Below are 21,935 nucleotides of genomic sequence, written 5' to 3'. Positions count from 1 at the left end.
CTTCCTTTTAGAACACGCTCGTCCTTGTAAATATACACATGCTTTCTCTAGTTAAATCTACATTCTTTGCTTCTTTAAATACAATTCATTTATTTGATCTTTAAATTGATCATACATAATTTTTGCAGTTTATTCAATTTTACCCAGGTTGCCAGCTGACAGCCACTTTAAAATCACTTCCAAAGTTTTCAATGGCCCCTTCCTGGCCAAAAATCAGAACTAAAAATGTTGTCATCCTTCCCAGCAGTCAGTCTTGAAATCTTTGTTTACTTCTGCTGTTTCATAGTTCTCTGCCTAGTTCTGTAACTGCCCTTTCAAGTGTGTCCAAACTTTGGTGCACCACTTAATCCTCTCTCCAATCTGCCCAGGGTTCTGCAAAGATCCCTATCTCACACCTCCTGCTACTCTGATTCACAAACACAGCTCCACACAGACAAGACAAATACCTCTAATTTCTGAGACGCTCAATCTTCTGCCATACTTATGTACCTCTGCAGTCATCAATCAGGGAGATTAAAATTATTGTCTTTTCTCCAGTAAACTTCCTCTTAATTACAGAGGATATGGTCATTCTCTGTAGCCTACCCTATGATATTATTTCTTTTACTGGACATTTTAAGACAGACTTATGCTAAGCCAACTGATTTTACACTGAAAGAAATGAAAATATTCACACCCCTCCCTGGTTTTATTTTCAGAACTAATCAGCATATTTTCAGGTCATCTGCACTCTGAATTGAGACAATACAGGGTGGGCTTCACATAGAAGTAGGCTTCCATGTATTAATGGATGTTATTTTTCCTATCACATCATCTTTAAGGTTTTGGTTGTGTAACCACACTGTGGATGCAGCTACACCATTATACTTAAAATGAATTCCGCATATCCACCTTAAATAGGCAGAATGAGAATTTTCATTTCCAGTATGGACAGATTTGGAAAGTTGAGAGATGTCCATTATAATATTAAGTGAAAATTTAAACTTTAAGCAAAAGGACTGGTACAGTTAAGGAACTAAGGACACTTAGACAAATGTGGTTTAAAATGTAGCAAGAAATGGCATATGCAATGATACAGAGAACTGGAAATCTTCTGGAATACAATCATTTAAAAATCCCCAGAATCTTGAACAGATATAACAGATTTTCACAACCTCAGGTAAATCCTGGGAAGACAATTTAACAAGCTGTAACTTAAGTGTTTGATGAAATAATAATGAAAAACCATGATGGATCCCAATATTAAAACTCCTATGAATGAGTTCTGGGTGCCCAGCAATTCAGAGGATTTTTCACATAAACACAATGCATATACAACAATTCCAGAAGTTGATTTTGCTTTCTTCCAAAAATGTCTTCAAAACACCTTCTAGAGTGCCAGCACTCCACTGTGTCATTCAAAGACATACACAGTGTTTGCCTTTCAAACAAATCTATTTTCAAAGGGATCAGTTTTTTTAAATCTTTGATTTCAGATGGCTCCTGAAATGAAACAGAATACGTTAACCTACTTCAAAGGTAACTCATTTAATGCAACACTTACCTGTGCTGTTTCTGTCATTTTCAGTTCAAAATCAGATTTAAATGCAGCATACTTCTCCACATAAAGTTTATAGGTATCTGTTGCTTTTTTAGATTTTACTGCTGCCTAGAGATCAATACAAAAATGTGTCAAATGTCACACACAGAGGTTTTCAAAGTTGCTATTACAAGAAAGCCTAGGATGATCTCTAAAAATTATCCAGAGGCATACTGAAACAGAGAAGTGCCATAACAAAATTTCAACAGCAAATATCTTGGATTCAGACTATTAGAGATTTTACTATACATAAATCACATACAAACATAACAAAGCATGTAACTCAGTTAAATCCCTTCCCCTTATCAGCAATGACAAATTTATAACATACTTACTTTGAAATAAAATTTTTATTGCTGAAGGCAAGTCATTAGCTTTTGTCAAATATGAACAACAGATTTATATTTGCAACAGCAAAATGGGAAAAAAAGCAGGGTTGGAATACAGAGCAAACAATTTTAAGTGCAATTCTGAAAGAATCAATGGTAAAAAAAACAAGAGGATGAAGTTCTCTTAGAAATGAAGGAAGATACTCAAAAGGACCGGAGTTACATCAACAGATTACTCGATATTTGAAAGTGAAGCTAGTGCAGAACATAGTGATGGTCAGGTTTAGACAGGTCAGTGTTATTTATAATACTGCTTTGGGGATTTATACTTTTTTTCATTTTTGTTGCTAATAAACCAAAATCTTTCTGGGAGTTAAGTAAAACACAATACAAAATACAGGAAAATCTCAGTATAACGTGCAGAACTGATGCCTTAAATTGCTAGAAAAAATTTTTAGACGCAGACACACATTATGGGATAGGGGTTTTATCTTAGTTTAATAGGATCCCAGATGCGCACCGACGAACAAGCAAGCCCAAAGGCCAGCTCAAAAGCCCCAAAAGCCAAAAAGCTCAAAAAGCCCCCGACGGTATCTCCCGTATACAATTTATGGACAGCCTAGATTAGAATACCTATCTAAAAGTCTCCAATAAGAAGTCTAACAAATGAAGTAACTGCCCCCTTATTAAAATTGCCCCCCCCCAAAAAGATTGCTACTTAGTTTACAAAAAACATGTCTCAGTGATGGGAGCTCTGTTCAAGGTTGTGCGTCATGCTTTTGAGATTGTGGGGATGTTTCGTCTTCCCCTAAGGATTCTGAGCAGGGCAAGGGGTACTAGGGTGATAGAATGTAGGATTAAGATACAGGGAGTAAAAGTACAGGAACGGGGAAGGGTAAAAGGTTATATATAAAGGATATAAAGAGAGTATAAAAGTAAAATAAAAAATACAACAAACCCATCAGGCATCAGAACAAACTGAATGAAGTGTGTAACTCTAGTAGAGAAAAAGTTATTTTCAGAGTTTATAACATGATGCACAAGATGAAGTCTTTCAAACCTTTGATATTGTTTTTCCAAGTTAAATGCCAATGAAAATGAAAATCATCTTGAACACCATTTTCTTTCCTATCTTCTTTATTCAACATGCTTATTTGATCTCACTGGAATTTCCTATCTGTTGTAACTCAAAAGTATTCCTGAATTGTTAATGACAACAGTTAAAAGAGTAGTATATTTACTATTTGTTCTAGTTCTGAGTAGCCCTCCTCCTCCTTTGAAATCAATTTAATCTGTGTCATGGAATCTATTTTTTACTTGCAAGGATTTTTAAAGCTGAGTGTTATTTATAATTTCAAATTAATTGATAGCAACATGCCCTCTGGCAACAGAGAGAGAGATTCCAAAATTTCCAAGAGAAAAATAACAGATAATCATGAGGAACAGTATATCATTAGCACTTCAAAAGAACAGGAACCAAAACTACAATTCTGTTTTACCAGTTGCAAAGAAAGCTTAGGCAAATTTTAGTCACACAGTCTTCTAAACTCAGCATAACAAAACCTGAAAATATTTCATGTAACAAGAATATGGATAATTCAGAAAAGTTGTTGATCAAACCCCATCAATTCATTTTCCTGAATTTTACTTTGTGATTCCCACTCTTACACATTTACACCAGGGAATCACCCAGAAGCACACAGTCCTATCTTTGTTTCCCAACTGCCATTTACTATGCTGAAAATACTACGCTTCATGAAATCTTGCTTTTAAAATTAAGACTTTTGCAGTAAGATTATTCCAACTTTAATCACTGAAAAGGAAGGAAATGTCAAGTTTAAAGACATAAAAAAGGGGGTTTTTTGGCAAAGCATTTTTAATGGAACCCCATGTGCAAGGGATTTTGACAAAAAAGAAAACAACTACATCCTCCATCTCCTATCATGTTTAATGATGAGGAGAATCCCAGTATTACATGTTGAAGAGCAATTAAAAAACTAACTACTCAGCAGGACAGACAAAATGATAAAACACGTGGACACTGTATGATAACTAGTAATCTCTTCTGAAAACAAAATGTGACTATTCTCAGATGCAGCAATTGCTAGAACTGTTTTTACCAGATTTACAGTACATAAAAGAATAAGAATCAGTCAAGTATTTTTTGTTATGTTTCTACAAATAGAGAAGTTCCCGTGTCAGAGAACAACAGGAAATTATTACACAATAATGAAAATTGTAAGGTCTCAGATAACCTCCTCCAAGTCTTCAATAAAGTATCTCTCCAGACATTTGGCTTTGTGATAAACCTTTGTAGACTGCTGTAGATCCCTTGTTTTCTGCAAAAGCATCTCTGTGACTTTGACAGAAAACAATTTTCATGCTGCACTGAAAGTAATAAATCTATTATCTGCCAACAGAAGAATAAATGAATACAATATTTGGTCACTCTGTTTATGAAACTGCAAGTGTAAATTTGAACAGAAGCATGACTGAAGATATGTGACAGTGACAGTTACCTGCTTCCACTGGAAACATTTATTAAGTACCTGCAGAGCATTTAACTATGACCTAATTGTATCTAAGGAAGATGCATAAAACAGTAAAAAAATTACCCTCCTCCTACAGTGCTTATTCTTTTTGCCTTCTCATGTAGGTATCTGCCATGCTGAATATTTTTTTGTTTCCAAATGAACAAGGATAATTCTACATCTTAAATGCCTTCCCTCAAGGCAACTTTTCCTATGAAAATGCTGTTTACAAGAATTCAGAAAAATATACTTTGAATATACTGGCAGCAAAACATCTGCTAATACACATACTTCTGATTCATGTCTAGAATCCAGCATCAACTGTCACTTGAGACAGAAGCTGGAGGAAAAAAAGCTAGATTTATACCAAGAAAAAACAATTGAAACAGTCAACAGAATCACTTTTGTCATCAGTGAAAAGACAATAACCAACTCTATCTGCTCCATCAAGATAGCAGGACAAAATGCACAAAGACCATTCTAACAAGAATAAAGTCCTACACAGATCAGTTAATTGAAATGGAAATAGGCAGAGGAATCAAGATTTAATAAGAGAAGTTATAGTTAGAGACAAGGAAATGTGACCTCTTTCCTCCACTAGTTAGATTCCTGAAAACATAAAAAAGTTACTTTTTTCTCAGCGGGTCAAGGAAGGGGTTCCTTCCCCTCTACTCAGCACCGGTAAGGCCACACCTGGAATAGTAACTACTAGTGGGCTGCAGTTCTGGGTTGTTCATTGCAAGAGAGACATGGACACACTGGAGAGAGTCCAGTAAAGAGGGCCATGAATGTGATGATGCATCTCCCCCATGAGAAAAGTGAGACTGGGGGAATTGTTCAGCCTAGAGAATGGAAGCCTTAGAGAGAATCTTACCAAGATACTAATATCTGAAAGGAGGGGTACACAGAAGACAAGGTCAGGCTCTTTCCAGTGGTGCCCAGTGAGAGAACAATGGGCACTAACAGAAAATACAAAAGGTTCCCTCTGAACCTCAGGAAACATCTTTTTCTGTGAAGGTGATTGAGTCCTGGCACAGGCTCCCCAGTGAGACCATGAAATCTCCATCTTTGAAGATACTAAAATGCCGCCTAGGCAAGGTCCTGAGCAACTGGCCCCTGCCTGAGCATGGGGAATAGACAAGGTAAGTTCCAGAGGTCCCTGTCAACCTCAGACATGGAGTGATTCTGTGAATGGATCACACACCCACCCCCCACCCCCCCCAACCCAAGGACAATACTAAGTACAACTCAAGATATCCCTCCCTTGAGTTTCTGGTACATGAAATAGGAACCTTTGAAAACAGCAATGAAAGTGTTGATAACAAGTTTTCCTTACCAAACAGACTTCAAATACTCATCCACTTAGCTATTTTATCTCACTGCAGGGATAGCACAATTACTTCTGAGTTCAGTAACAAGGGCATTGAGTATTTGACTACTGACATAAGGAAACATTCAAAAACATAAGAGATGCTGAAACAATTGAGTGCAATTTCTCTTAAAGTCACTACACAGAAATATCATTTGATGCAGGTATTTAGAGGGAAGAATTAGAACTTTAGTGCAGTTAGAACAGATAAGGAAGTGTAAACAAAACACAACTACAGTTTTCACAAGATCATGCCCATTATCAAATAGTCACAACTACTACTTTAACTTCATTTAGCCCTTTCTGAGCATTCCACTTATTAATAAAAGGTGAACATGTATGACAGTTAGTAGCACAATTCAAGTAAGATGTGAAAGAGCTACCTTTTCAATTTCTCTCTGTGTTGCTCCTTCCTTTTTCAAGCGTTCTTGTTCTACACACTTTGCATTGTAGTTTTCCTTTGATTTCTGCAAGGCCTGAGTGATACTTTGAATATTTTGCACTGCTTCCAAAGTTCCTGAAACATCTTCTTTAGTCTGCCAAATATCACATGGTTGTCAAAACCAAACCATTTTAATTTTCCTGGTAACAAGTCATTGGACACATTAAAAAAAAAATTAATAACCTTTTTATAAGCTTTGATCTGCTCATCTCCATACTTGTGAACTTCTTTTATTAGTTCTTGTAATCTCCGCACAAGATCCAAGTGACAACTTGCCAGCTTTTCTGTTGAGGTTTTGAAAACATCCCAAACTGGTGCAAATGTCCTAGATTGAGGAAAAAAATACTTTATGTTAATTTGGACTTTTTTTTTTCAGTTGGCAATTTCTCAGTAGTGCTAAAGGATAATCTGTAAGTTTACAGTTCACTTCTCTTCCTAAAATTGAAACTAACAAAATACCCAACTGCCACAAATTCTTATGTTCCAAATGTACTTGGCATCCTATCTACTAATTTTTCCATGGTTTATGTTTTACTTGTATTGACTCTAGTATAGTAAAACACAGCAAAAATTTCATTTAATACTATCATCAGCACACAATAATGCCAAGATGATGCAAGAACAGCTTAAAATAATTTAACACGTAGTGAGTATTACTATGTATATACTTGAACAGTGTGAACAAATGAGGGATTTCTTGGTCAGTTAAGTTTTTAGCTGTCTTACATCACTGCAGCCACAAGATGGAGGAAAAAATATTGGCAAAGATGGTGTGCAACTAAAAGGGATTTACTGATTAACAAAGATGAACAAAGAGGTGGGATCATTTTTCTAAGGTGAATGGACTTATTCCGTCTATTCTAAAGATACACTTCTGCCTTGATTTCCTGATTAATGCTCCTAAAAATTCAATATTAACCATAGGCTTTAAAGCTCTGATGTTCAAAGGTTCTGTATCTGCTTCTTAGTTTAAAAAGCAGTAACAAGTATCAAATTATTCACTGATGAAAGATCCCACATTTCTACATTACACTATTACAAATTAAAAAAAAAAATCTAGCTTAATCTAAGAAATCTGAATTATCTTTGGCTTATCTTTCTAATGAAAAAGCATCCATTAATCATTCTAGTTTTTAAACATATACCCTGTGCATAAAACTTTCATTTAAATATGGAATAAAAAAAAATCTCATTCTGAACATCTCTGAGAATAGCTAAAAAAAATCAGAAATAATAGAAATAAATAAATTCACTGCCACATTTGTAGGCCATACATTCTCAAAATAATTTCCATAGGCTTGAGGGTACATAATAGTACTCACTATGTCTGAAAAGAACGCAGCTTTAAACACAGGGGAACAGACAATTTTTCTGTGTTCACGCTTTGGTCTTTTTACTCAGTTTTAAAGAACTGTGCCGCCTTTGTCATAGCTGCATGAATTCTTGCATGGTTACTGAAAACTTAACAATCATTTTAAGAGGTGGCAAACTTATGCTAATCTTAGTGCTTATGTACACTTACTTACCCAAGTTGTGTGTAATTGCTCGCTGATTTGGCTAGTTTTGTCATTGACCTTGAATATGTCTCCTCTATTGTAGCCCTGCCAAAGAAAGCCATAAAAAGTATAATCAAAATTTTGAAGATACAAAGACTGAATATGCACTCTAAAGGTGCAAAACAGAGGACTTTTTATTTGAGCTAAAAATTACTCCATTGAAATGATCCCTCAAAACCTATATGAAAAATCACATTAGTGTATTTTTTTAAAATTATGTAAGAATCTTGAGGCAGAACATTGCAGAAACAGAACAAGTAAAAACTAGGAACTCAAGGCTTGAAAAAGCCAGTTCCTTCCTCTCTATTTGCTATTCTCCACTGCCGTGAACATTCCTTAGTAACAGACAAAGTGTCATAACAATCACCCATCTAGCACTGTCTAAGCAGGAGAGAGTTACAGAGTAACAAAATAAAATGTATTTGTAATGAAAATGTTACAACATACAATGTTTACTGAGAAATTACATTAAAGCAAGGTCTTGTCTAGTCTTGTTATTGGGGGTAGGTTGTTTATTCTTTTGTTTAAGTTCTTAATGTAGTGGTATTTGAGTTTGGAAACCCAAACAATATGTAATGATAACCATTGTGTTCTACTGTTTATACTCATTTTTAAAGAAAATTATCTCAATTTGTGAAAACATCTTCCCTACACAAAGTGTTATTATATTTTCCTTCACTCAAACACAGTTTCACTTGTCTTTTAGAGATGCAGAATCCAAGCGTTGGCACAGATTTCCTCCTTAGAGCCTCTTGCAGGGGCAATTGCATGGAATCACCTATTAAGCAGCAACTCCCTGCAAGACCTTCCCTATCAATCTTCCTCACTCTCCTATTATTAAAGACACAGTATTTCAATTTTTCACCCTAAACCAATATTCATTATTTAATGTCAACTTAGATTTAGAAGCATCCTAGATTTGAGTGAATACCGTAATTGTCTTTTCTTGAAAACCCTGGAGCAATTTTTTCGTGCTGTGTAATACCTTTACACAGGACAAGAGAGAAGAAAAAAAGGTAGTCAAAGAATGCATCCCTCTCTCAAGTTATACCATGAGGTATAACCTGAGACAGAGGCTTTTATTTCTGTTGTACAGCAACAGCTTCCAAGCAAAAAGAACTGTCTTGTGAAAATTTGAAAACAAAGTAGCAGTATTCACCTGAAAAACAGAGGAACAGAGGGGCATGTAAAAAACCACACTGAACTTTCAAAATAACTATACAGTTAGTTAGAAATTTCTTTGGAGAAGGGGATCTAACTGCAACATGCAACAAATAAATTTCATTTTAAATATCATCTACTGCAAAGTTATTCACCATAAAAATAAAGTCAGTTAACTTTATCCTCCTTTCACATATGATCATATCTTTGATTCTAAGTTGAAATTTCCACGGCTTGGAAATCTTGCACACTGCACAGCAGCATGCACATATGCACCAAACATAGAAAATTTTTTTTTTTAAATTACCATGATGAACAACATATTTTTATTAATCATCCATATATTGTCTCCAAGTTTTCCAGATTTTGTACCTGAGTGCCTTATTTTTCCTCTTTATTTTTAAAACACAGGAATTCTGACCAAAATCCACATCCCTTTTCTTTGAAGCAATTTACAGCATACTTGCCTGAACTATCTCCACAAAACTGGAGTTCTGCAATTCTCCACAGATTATTCATATACATCAGTTAAAAACACTAAGAACCAAAAGATAACCAGTTAGTACGCTTGGCCTATCAACTGACTTTTCAGAGCACTCTATTGTACAGGTAATAGACTATGATTTTCTTAGTAAATTAACTTTTACCCATTTGAACAGGTGTCTTTGCTTGGGATCTGCTAAACATTTAAAAGTTCAATGGAAACCTATGCATTACTAGTTTCACCTGATCTTAAAGATTCTTTTTATGATGCTTATAGGCAATTGGTGCAGAAATACATTGAAAGACTCCTGGAGAAAAGCCAACATTCCTGATACATTCCTGTATCTCGTTCTTTCCTAGATAAGCAGAGTGATTTCTTAGATATAAACAGTTCAGATTTTAAATGCACACAAACACAAGACAGTTCACCTACAAAATCTTCTCCACATTTAAAGAAAAAACAGCTGTGCAGGCAGCTCAACCTTTTCATTTTCACTTCTTGAAAAAACAAAACAAACAAAGCATGCTCTTTATTCAATGCCAGGTTGGATGGGGCTATCTGCTCTAGTGAAAGGTGTCCCTGACCACTGCTGAGGGGCTGGAACTAGATGATCTTTAAGGTCCCTTCTAACCCAAACCATTCTATGATTTAATGATTCTAAGAACTGGTATCTAATCTTTCAGCAGATAGATAACCTGTCCCACTCAAAATTTACCAACACTGAGCAGACAGTCTGCCAGAAAACTCACTCCTTCAGATGACAAACTTCTGAACCACAGATCCAACTGGCTCTCACCTCTTTTAATACTTGACCAGTAACAAATATTCAAGAACAAAACTCAAAAAGTGAGAATTGTATTGGTATTGACTCACTGAACACATACAAGGAGGAAGACTTCTGCTCCTTATAGGGACATCAAGTAGGAAAGCAGATACAGCATAGAAATATTATTACAAATTAATACATTTCAAACATTTGTTTTTCTCAGTGAAGAAAACTTTACAATCTCAGAATATTCTTACAGAAATTTTCAAAGCAATTTTTTTAACTGCTTAAGCTAACAATAATTTTAAAAGTTATTCCATATCTTACACATTTTTTTCATTACCATTTCTAAGGCTGGAGAAAAGGAAACAATACTCTTCCCCAATTAGGCAACACACAACTAGAACACTATTCTGAACAGCACAATTAACAGAGACAGGCATCAGACACGTGTCCTTTGTGCCCTAAGCAGCCTGTACATCCAAATGCACTGAGCCATCCCCCCTTTCCGTGTGAAATCACTTTATAAAAAAGTACATTTTCTGGCTAGTCTGGAGACTCCAGCAATCCTACTGACCATATGACTGCTCTACCTAGAAAGGGTAAGGGTACTCCAACTTGTTAAAAGTATTACCACCAACTCGGATCTGTCTCTACCTATGTAATAGTTTTCACTCTGTCTCCACTTCTGGGGAAAAAAAAAACCAACAACAGAAAAAAGGCCAGTGTGTAAAAAAGGAATGGAAGACCAGATGCAAAGTCCAAATGGATGTAAATTTAGTTTTCACAGGGAGTGTTCAGAAAATCAGGTACCTACAAGTCAGGGCAAAAAAACACTAGATCTAGATGGCTCCTAATAAATGTTACTCATCCACTTAATGTATTTCCAGCAGAAAGCACTACTGTAAAACAATATCCAGACTATCATCTGCAGAAGAAGGAGAACAGATAATTGTGCGCAACATCTCAACTTCTTTGCAACAAATAAACGCACAAAATAGATCATGGACAAGAACACCATGGTAAAATACTGCTCAAGTACTGCCCAATCCAATTTCTTTTTCAGACCAAGAATTTGACCCACGTGAAAAAATGTGTTCTACTGAACCATTTTCATTTCCCAGGAAACTGAATGACATCCCACAGTAACTTCACAACTGCAGCAAAGGGCTTCACTGCACGGATATGGACTCTTAAATATTTTTAGTGAAGTAATAACACCAAATATTTGAAGTATTTCCATTTCTTTGAATCTAAATTATATGTCAGAAACTACTAGTAGCTTAGGCTCTTATTGATCAGTGATTCAACCCTTACTTGAAAAGAGGTATCTGCTATTCAACTGCTTTTTGTTCATTGCAGTCTGGCTTACTGAGATGCAGCAGAAAAACAGGGCTGAAGAACACACAATGGAGGTTTAATATCCTGATAGGAGAAGGTCACTGGAAAGGACTGAATTTAGTGCAGATCGTCTGCATCATTGACACAGGCAAGCTACTGTTAAGGAACAATACTGTAGCTTGGTCAAGTAAATTGCAATACAGGACTCAATTCTATCTTAGTGAATTAATGAGAACTGATTTTATTTCACAGATCTTACAAAAAATGCTGTAAGATGGCTGTACATCTCTTCAGCATATCCTGATCCATGCACAAGAAAAAAAATTTCTTGACCTCCCATTGAGGATAAAGTATCCATGCGGATCCTCACGCATTCCTACATGTTCAATAATCTTCAAATGTTACTTAAACGGGGAATAAAACCCTGTCCTCATCTTGACAAATCACTAAAAATAATTGGCAGAAGCTTGAGCTGAAACATTTTAACATGTGAAAGGAGGTCCAAGATTTTATTTATTGACTGCAAAGGCACATAATTTAAAAGTTATTTTTAAATAATTTAAAAATTAATTTACAGAAGCTTATGGCTAAAAAAAATATAATGTTATATTCTTTTTAGCAGGGTTTTTGTGTAGAAAGAACTGTTAAGTTTTACTTAAGTCACTATAATAAAGCAAAGAAACCAAGTCAGATACAGCATCAAGTTATTTTTTATCCATTTACTTAAGACCTTTCAACTTAGGACCAGTATTAATAAAATGGAGCATGCCCAAAGAACACAACATAAACAAGACAAGACACAGAGAGAGTGAGACAATTTCCCATCTAAATATGAAGGTAAATCTAAATGCAAAGGATGTAAAACCAATAAACTTAAATGTGTCCAGGTAAGGTACAGCTCAGGTCCATGATGTGCTGCTATAAAAACTGATAGATTCCAAAAATTAGTGCAGCTTTCAAAGGAAAGATTCAGGAACTCACACAGATAATACAAGGCAAATATTAAAAATGCAAGTTTGTGATGCATTACGTGTTTCATACTAAATGTGAACACTGTGATATCCCTCTGCTCAATCCAACTCAGTATTTCACTGGAACCCTTTGTGGCTTCATAATGCATTCTCTGAAATCAGGGATTCTTAAAACACAAGGTTATGCAGTCTTTCCAAAACTGGGACTGCCCATCACATGTGGACTCTGGAACTTACCAATTTCTACTAAGTGAAAAGATTTTTTGCAATTTTCCCCAATTCCCTTTTAAACTACGCAAATGTCAGTGCAATGAAGTATCTGTCAGATTTGTGGTGGTTATATTTTGTGGAAATTTAGAAGTATTTTTTAAATTGAGATCTATCTGAGGCCAAAACTTAAATTTTGAAGAAGAAATCCATTTTTTGGAACAGCTTCTACTAAAAGACGCCATAATTGAAACAAGTCCTCAGTCAGTATCTTGCAACTATTTTCCATGTGTTATCTAGGGTCAGTAACTGAGGAAACACAAAATTGTAATGCAGACATACAGTTGATTTTGTTCAGAAGGGAAATCCTTATGTTCAATGCAGCAGCAGCAGTCTTTCACAAAGAACTAAAAGCAGCATTAGTTGCTGAAATCACCAGTTTTGGAAGTCTTTCCATCCCATATAGAAGAACCTGTGTTATTTTCTGCATATTATTTTCTTGTCCCTATGTATCACTCCCTTTCTTTAACAAACCTCATGTCTCAATATCTGAAAGTATACCCTTTTTCAGTTTATACTAGCAGTTGCTAACAGGCTAATTTCAAATCTATAGTAAAAAACTTTGTCAGACTGATAATTTTTGCAACTTTAAGCTATTATTTTCCTTCCAAATAAAATTTAAAAGTTGAGATTAATTTAAATAAACTGCTGCATACCTAATGTGATATTTTTAGCTTCTTACTCTCATTTTTTAAATGAAATCTAAAAAAGTAGAAGCTTGTTATTAATTGATGCTTAGGAGCTCCTATTCAGCTCCTGTTCCATGTGAATGGAGTAAGTATGGATATTCCTGTAGAATATAAGAGATATATTAAAATGAAAATTGATTTTTATATATTTTGTTTACATATTTTGCATGTTACTGTTATACACAATAATAAACAATAAACGCCACAATATAGGATTAGATTAAAATTAAAAATATAGGATGAATACTTGCCTTTCTCTGATAAAATCTGCTAAGTCCTTTGTAGACAAATGTCCGTGTTTCATGTTGTGATAGAGGACATCAAAGCCATTGTTCCTTTCTCCCTAAAGATAAACAGAAAGTAGAACTATGAAACACAACATGCTGAACCTATGCATTTTAATAACTGCTTTTCATTTTAATCATTTAAATCAGGAAGTGATCTGTTTTTTACCAATTGTTAGTTCCCATTAACCCCGTATATATAAACCAAACTAAAATCGCTTCAGCTGGTACCACTACCTTTCTATTTCATATTGCTAGGCTATAGCAAAAGATACTTTTGTTGTATATTACTAGGGGTCTTGTCTTCTTTCACTTCCCATTGTATTAAACTGAATACTGTAAATTAAATACATACTAAATAGTGTACGCTCTCTTCATCCTCTCACATCTTCCATTATTTTCTATGAACTAAAATTCACACTTTGGGATTACTGGATATCCTACTTCCTTCCCCAGTCCTTCACCCTTCATTTATCTTCCCTGTTTTTTTGTAAAATAGGTTAAAAAAAAAAAAAATCACTAATGTCTTCCTTCTCACTAGTAGCTTCTCTTTGTCCAATCTTAAGTTTAGTTTTAAAACATTTTCCAGGGAGTAAGGCATATCTCACTATTAAAACCAAGACACTGCTCCAAGCACTGATTAATAAACTCAGCCAGATTATGATCTCTGGCACTATGATGAACTTCCTCCTGAGAGCAGAAACCAACAACAGAAATGAAAGGAAGGTAAGGCACAGCAAAATAGCACTGCTACTATAAAAGTTTTCCTGTCAGACTATCCATTCTCCTCCTCCCTTAACAAAAATTTCAGATCCATAATGCTTCTCCTACAAAAGGTGAGAAGTGTGCTCTCAGGAAAACTGCATCCATGCTCAGAGTGCAAGGGAAAGATCAGGATGGGATAGCATAGAATGGAATAGACTATTTCAGCTGGAAGAGATCTACAGTGATCAACTGTAGGTCTAGTGCCCAACTAATTGAGCACTCTGGGGCACTGTCCAAGTGCCCCTTAAACACTGACAGGCTTAGGGCATTCACCATCATCTCTAGAAAACCCATTCCAGTGCTTGACCACTCTCCCAGAGTAAAGAAATGCTTCCTAGTGTGCAATCTAACCTTCCCTGGCACAGTTTTTGACCATTCCTATATGTCCTATCTCTAGCTTCCAGGGAGAAGAGATGGGCATCGCCCTCCCGATTTCCTCTGCTGAGGAAGCTGTAGAGAACAATGAGGTCACTCTTCACCATCCTTTTACTCCAAACCAGATAAGCCTAAGGTCCTTCGTGGATCCTCACCAGATACATCTTCCAGCACTCTAGCCAGCCTTGCTGTCCTCCTCTGGATGCATTCAAGTACTTTCACATCCTTCTTAAAATCTTGGACTTTTAACAAAGGTGGTTATAAATTACCAGTGAGAGAAGCCTGAGAATTTGATTATGCACCCTTCCAAACATTTCTGTCTGTTCAGTTCTGCAGAAATTTGTTTGTGCAGCCATAAGGCAGACCTTATCAGGAAAATTATACGGCTGAAAAATAAAGCTGGCAAATAAAAACAAGAATCACTGATCCAGACCACTGCAAGGACACAAACAAGCTGCATTGCTCAGCAGAAGAGGGGGGAGCAAGAAGGAGAAGGCATGCAGGGATCTGCCATCTTAAATAAGGAGAAGCAGTCATGGGTGGATGGAAAAACTTCACAGCAGCTGCAGTACTAAGTCCACCTCCACCAAGTTTCAAGTTGCCTTAAAGGACACCACACATGGACACATAAATTTACGAATAACAGAACACTGAAGGCAATTCGATATAGATTACTAGCCAGGATTATTTGCTTTACTTCTTCCAAGCACTGGGCAAAACAAAACCAAAGAGAAAAGAAATCCACACTATAAAATCATAGTTTCCATGGTTGCAGTAAGCTGTAACCTGAAAAAGCTCACCAAGATTCAGATTAGTTTTGTACAAGTGCAATTACAGTCTGTGAAAAGTACAAACAGAACTAAATTGAACACATGAAAATACAGCAAACTCTCAAAGGACCCTCTACAGAGCAAGGTTTTTGCAAGCTTGAAAAGTAAAAGAAGGATAAGAACACCAATTAGTAGAAAATGCAACTTGATTTCAATGTTGCCCTACTCAAGTACCAGTCTAAATAGCTTGTCTCCCCTTTCACCCTTATATAAACATTTCTCTTTGTAGTTTGAAGCCCACAATAACTTTGAATACTAGTGCACTAACTTATTAACTTTATCTAGTTACTCAATGTAAACCCCGAATGCAACTGCATTATAATTAAGACTTCACTGGCATTTTCAATTAGAATACAGAACATAATTCTTATTTAAGTACTCCAAAGTTGTTACTGTACCCAAATTTATAGATAAACATTTACAAGTAAGTGTTAGGCATTTCTTCCAAAAAACTAATAAAATTCTCCTTTATGAAATGTTCTTTGCTGTAAGGTATTTCTTCCAGCTAAAACAACATGTTGATCAAAACGTGCTGAACATAGGCTGCTTCTAAACTTTTCATAATGGAGGCTTTTAAAGGGGCCTTTTTTACACTGGAGTTCCATACGTTTCCTGCCGACTCAGAAACGCAGGAAGGGTAGCATAGCCATGATCCAGCCCCTGGCTGCAGCCTTCCTGATAAACCATCACAAACGTAACCGTGCAAACCTTTAGAGAATGGAATGAGCCTGAACAACCAACGGCCATCATTATCTTGCTCCCTAACTGTAACTGAAAGTTACTGCAAAGGAAATAATTTTTCCACTTAAATTAGGTTTTCTAATCAGCTGTATTCTTTTCCCCAACTTCAAAACGAATAGTAGAAAGCATGACGGAGAAACAGAACAGATTATTTCCTCAATTAAAATAAAGCCTCATCTCTTATACCCTGCCAATAGTTATCAGAGGTTAAGAACCTGTGTGCAAAATACATTAAAGTTTAAACAAATCAGCAAGTCAAAACAGGTTCTCAGATTTGAGGGCCTATGTGGTTTAAGTCTGGCAAAACTGAAAGACATGTCTTCACTTGTAAATATAATGTGAAGTATAACCTATCTTAATACCAGGCTCTATCTAAAACCACAAACATCGAGATTTCAAAACCCTTTACATGACCAAAAATTCTGATGACTAACCTGATGACAATTCTACTCATATTTGGAGACATATGTCTACCTAAACCAAGTATGGTATCTCAATGTAGAGAGCAGATGTTTTCCTGCCTTAGAAAAGGCTATACAACCTCTCCACAAAGTTACATTCATGAAGAGAATCAGAGCTCAAGCTCTGTATTTAGGATAAAGAGACAGATGTATGTGGTGGCTAAGGGGAAAAGTTTTTCTCAATTTACAAAAGCCAAGTATTTATCCTCTCACGTGCACATATGCTATCAACACTGTTCATGTTTTGGTTGTTTTCTTCTCAACACTTCTCCTTCCCACACATACTGCATGGAATTCTGTACATGGAAGCTGTGTGTCTAGACACTTTTTCTTCATTGGGAGTTTTTACTTGCTCCTTCCTAGTGACAACAGTAATAGCTGTGATCACTTAAAGACCAGTACTGGCCTACTTAAAGATAAATTAATGCAGTATATAGCAGAGGGAACTGATGGAATCTTCCACTACCATTCATAAGCAATTACCATCCACTGGTATGACAGACAGTGAAGTCACATGCAGATTCTTCTTCCACAAGTTTCATACTGGACAAGGACGATCCTCTGCTGTCATGTATAACATCAGGTTCTATGTAACAGACTCCCAGATCAGTTTGAAAGGTCATTCTGAATGTCATTTTGCAGGTAAACTACCATCTGTTGAGGGTGATTCTGTCATTACTCAATAGAAAATAACTATAAAACTGTGTATGAGAATGCAAAATGTAAGTGGTCCCCTCTTCATATAAGCACCATTTAATTACTTTGAAGTTCATTAGTAGTTTTCTCCTTCTTCCTCAGAGCTAACAAAACTCTCTTCAGAAGATGGTGTTCCTGCTCAGATTCCATACTACTGTAAGAAAACTCTTCTGCATCTACAGCACAGATGTCCCCTGACAGCAAGCCATTAGAGAAAACAAGATTTCAAATACAAGTAAACACTTAAATAAGCCTACAGTGAAGCATTACTGACCGACTTTGTACACAAAACAAATTAACTCAAAGAAAGCAAGAGCAACCAGTCCTTCCATTTCCCTTCATCAAGAACTAGTTGCAGTGATTTCCTCATGGAAATGAAAGTAGCCTTGTCAGCAAATTGTAGTCAGAAATCAGCATTTCCTTGACTTGTGCATAACAGGAAACAGATTACAGGAACTCTGTTCTACTGAACTACTTAAAATACTTCAAGTTTTTAAAAATAAGTTTGTTTGCTGCAATAAAAGTAATTCTGAAATTAAAATCTGCGTGCAGTAAAATAGCCAGAAATTTTTGGGCAATCTGTATCAGCATTTATTTTCTGTGTTTCCCATCAAATTGTTTGGGTGCAAGTTTCATCTCCCTTGGATTGAAACTGTTCAACATTAACATCTGTTAGTGTAAAAGGTTTATACTCTCTCATACACTGCCTATTTATCCAGTACAAACAAGTAGTACTATTATGGTGACTCTGACCATGACTGATCCAATACTAAATTCAGGGATATGTAAACTCATTTTAGATGCTCTAAAAAACACTGTTGTCTTGTTCTTTAAACTGTTAATCCTCATTGCAGTTTCAAATAAATAGCATGTCTTTTGTGCTTTTTCCCAGAAAATGGTTTAATTTAATGGGCCCTGAATACATAAAAATACTCATGTGATTAATATTATGGTGTTACATATTTGAAAGCTATCTTTCAGTAAACTTTGATTTCTGAGTGTCTGAAAGAGCTGTAGAAAATTGAAAGCCTTGAAATACAAAAGAAAAGCAGTCACCTGATGCTTACACAGGTAATGTATCTTCTTCATTTCTCAAAGTTTTGAGAAGTTTGGACACAAAAGCAACCTGTCAACTTTGATTTCCTCCTTCCAGTTTCAAGGTATTAAATAAAGATCAGCTCCGGAGAACCTCTATGCATATAAGGAAGGACAGATATTTTCTACCATACACAGGTAACTAAAAATACTTTTTAACAAACAGATGGAAAGCTGCCAACTCATGCTAGATGCACACATACAGAGGGAGGAGACTAAGCAAATATTGCACAACAGCTCTCCTGAAAGAGAGCACCCAGCTGTATGCCCAGCAGAAGAGTAGTGCTGCGTAAACACATGTATGAAACTCCAGATGTCAGTGTGACAAGTCTCAGTGTCACTCATATATTAGATGTGTTTGGAAGACAATATATCTTACCCTTAACACAGCAACTTTCTTCACAAAGCTACAGTTATTAAATTGGGATACTGCCAGCCCTTATGAACCACCAAAGTCTTGGGGAAAAAAAAATTAATCCTCCACACTGCCATTCTCAAAAGCTACAAGTAAAGCAATCAATTTAAAAAAACTAATTAATTTGTAAAAGCAAATTTATACATATATTTTTTTATGACAGAACTTCCAGAGTTACCAAGCACAGTTACACAGAAATCAGCTTCAGTTACTCACAGAACTTCCAATAGTTTAATCAAATTAATTTGAAATTATTCATAAACAACCACTGACTGTTTTGGAAGTGGCTTATTTTTATTGACTTGTTAATAGTAATTCTTTTAAGCTATGTCAGAATAACCACCTGCACTGGTCAGTTTAAATACAATGTCAAATTTTAAGCAACGTTTTCTGTTAAGGAAACAGTAAGTCAATGATAAAGAACACTTTCTATACTACTATACCAGTAATAGTGTTCTCAAAGAGCTAAAATGTAGCTATATTTAATGGAAATGGTTTATGACAGTGTTACCTTTAAATCAAACCATTGTTTTGATGTAGCACAGACATAGCAGCAAGCATACAATGTTTTATGACAAATCGTAACTGGGAGTTGAGAATGTTTGGCTATGTGACTCGAATGCCTAAAACTCAGTCAGAAGAATCAAAGCCACCTGTAGCCTGTACTACTCGTTCATGACTTTTAATACGGAAGAATACCCTCCTGCTTCTGCTTCTGCTCTAGAGTGCATGCTCCATTAGCAGATCCCTACACTTCTCATGTGAAACTAAATTCTTAAAGTGACAATAGAGGTCTCTGTACCTCAGCTTTACACATCCCGAAAACAGTCTTATTTATCTCTCAATGACCTCTTACAAAGCAGTCAAGAGATGGCAGGCTCATAAAACATGCAATTTTCTTACATCCTCTAACAATAACAAAACTAGAATGTGCAACTATTTAAACGCTTCCAAAAGCACTGCAGGGGAATGCCTCAGGACAAGTTTCAATATTGTTATAGCAAAGAAGGTAAGACTTGTTTTGTGTACATGAGCACATTTAGGAAGACAGTAGCTTAAGTAGTGTGTAAGAAATTAATACACTCACATATAAGTCACTCTCTTTTTCCAGAGAAATCATTAAAGTCCCTTAAGTTTCTCATCTCTATTCCTATTACTTACAGCAAAATAATCAAGGGAGAGCATCATACATCTTAAGATCCAGACTTCCATTTCTAATGCACAATTTCAGCTGCAAGTTTATGACAGCATCTACATCAAACAATTCAATATTAATTATGTTTTGGATTCATTTTCACATCAGTGCATTAAAAAGCATAACTATTCTATTCTGTAAGTGACAAAACTATTTTGCATGGTGTTACCTAGAAAGGCATGACAAAAGCAAGAAATAGAAGACAATCCTTCTGAAGTTCTACATACTACCAACTTCCTTTCTCTTTACAAAACTCTCTTCACTATTTTTAGTCATTATGCATTCAGTGTAACTTCTAATTCCCATCTTAACTTTCTCACCACAACTCAAAGCCTATATAGATTGTTTCCCAAGTCTTCCAAAGCAGTAGCAATTCTGAACAGTAACCTATTCTGAAATGTTAGTACCAATGAAGATGACTAATGATTCAAAATGCACAAACCTATAATCTATTCTGAGGATATACAGAAACTCAATACTTTCAGATTTTACAAATCCATCACTACAGGTAATCTCGAAAAATATTCACCCATAACGTAAAGTAAAGAATGAGCATTCCCTATTCATTTTAATTTTACTTCTATGCAAAACAAAACCCTGTCCATGGTATTACAAAAGTTTCTTGGTCAAGTTTTGCAAGATCCTATCTAATGTCTTTGTCATCACTGCAAGACAAACAAGAAAAACAAACTTCTTGTTCTCCCCTGTGTCATTTTCGGAGGTATGAAAGAAATTTGCACTAACAGAAGGAATCACCCTTCTCCTGGCACTCACTGATAAAACACACTAGGGGTTTTGTCAACAAGGCAGAGTCTCTATAAAGCAGAAAGAGAGAATGGGAATTTGCGGTAGATGCCTGTCGCTGTTGAGCAGCTAGCAGAGTAATGAAGGCACCAGTTCTCAGTGGCAAGAAGGAATGACCTTTATTGTTTTGATTTCATCACATATATAGAGTTCTCAAAAGTCACCCAGATTGGTCAGTCAGAAGCCTTCCCCCAGGCCTGACTGGCCAGGCCTGCACTGTCCGAGTTCTGGGACACTGTTCCAACAACATCCAAACTTTATCTTTATTTATAAAACACAAGAAAATTTCTCATGGGAGAAACCTGTGCTAGCCACAGATGCCTACTACCTCATTTGCTGGAAGCATTTGTGAAGACACAGACAAGGGAAAGAGAATGAATGGGAATGGCACACTGCCTTCACCAATTTAACTTACTTATTAACAAAACAAAATACAACTGATCAGACACTTCAATGAACATACCATAGTACATAATGAAGCTTAATGGAAAAACGTTCAATTTTAGTAGCAGCAGTTGAATAAACAACTTTTATTTTGCTTTAATCTTATGAGAAAAGAAAAGCTTTTCCCATGATATTTACAACTTTTTATATTAATTTTAATCTTTTTTTAATGAAAGATAAATTTCTTCCACATTAGTTTAATACTGATCTCCCACACCGAGGCTCCACATTAAGCAGATTTGCATGCCAAGAGAGCAAATTTAGTATCTTAGGTCATTAAATTTTAGCAATATGTAGAAAGCAAAATTTAAAGGAGTCAAAACTAAACACAAGACTGCAAACAAA

The 21,935-nt window shown here is 35.7% G+C and overlaps 1 protein-coding gene across 5 annotated transcripts in view; it reads right to left on the bottom strand.

Annotated features, from left to right (window-relative positions):
* Positions 1–21,935, bottom strand: part of FCHO2 (FCH and mu domain containing endocytic adaptor 2) — an 84,075-nt gene that overhangs the window by 60,936 nt on the left and 1,204 nt on the right. For all 5 annotated transcript variants that reach the window (XM_085043017.1, XM_085043020.1, XM_085043018.1 and 2 more), the window contains exons 2-6: positions 13,737–13,828; positions 7,777–7,851; positions 6,434–6,575; positions 6,192–6,344; positions 1,544–1,648 (exon numbers count right to left, since the gene is read on the bottom strand). In XM_085043017.1, the coding sequence (XP_084899143.1) occupies positions 1,544–1,648; positions 6,192–6,344; positions 6,434–6,575; positions 7,777–7,851; positions 13,737–13,828 (567 nt within the window). The remainder of the gene's footprint in view (positions 1–1,543; positions 1,649–6,191; positions 6,345–6,433; positions 6,576–7,776; positions 7,852–13,736; positions 13,829–21,935) is intronic.

This window comes from Lichenostomus cassidix, chromosome Z, assembly GCF_008360975.1.
Source record: "Lichenostomus cassidix isolate B80296 chromosome Z, HeHo_3.0, whole genome shotgun sequence".
Taxonomy (NCBI): Eukaryota; Metazoa; Chordata; class Aves; order Passeriformes; family Meliphagidae; genus Lichenostomus; species Lichenostomus cassidix.
The sequence above is the reverse complement of the archived record's forward strand: the minus strand, read 5'-3'. Positions and strand labels throughout refer to the sequence as shown.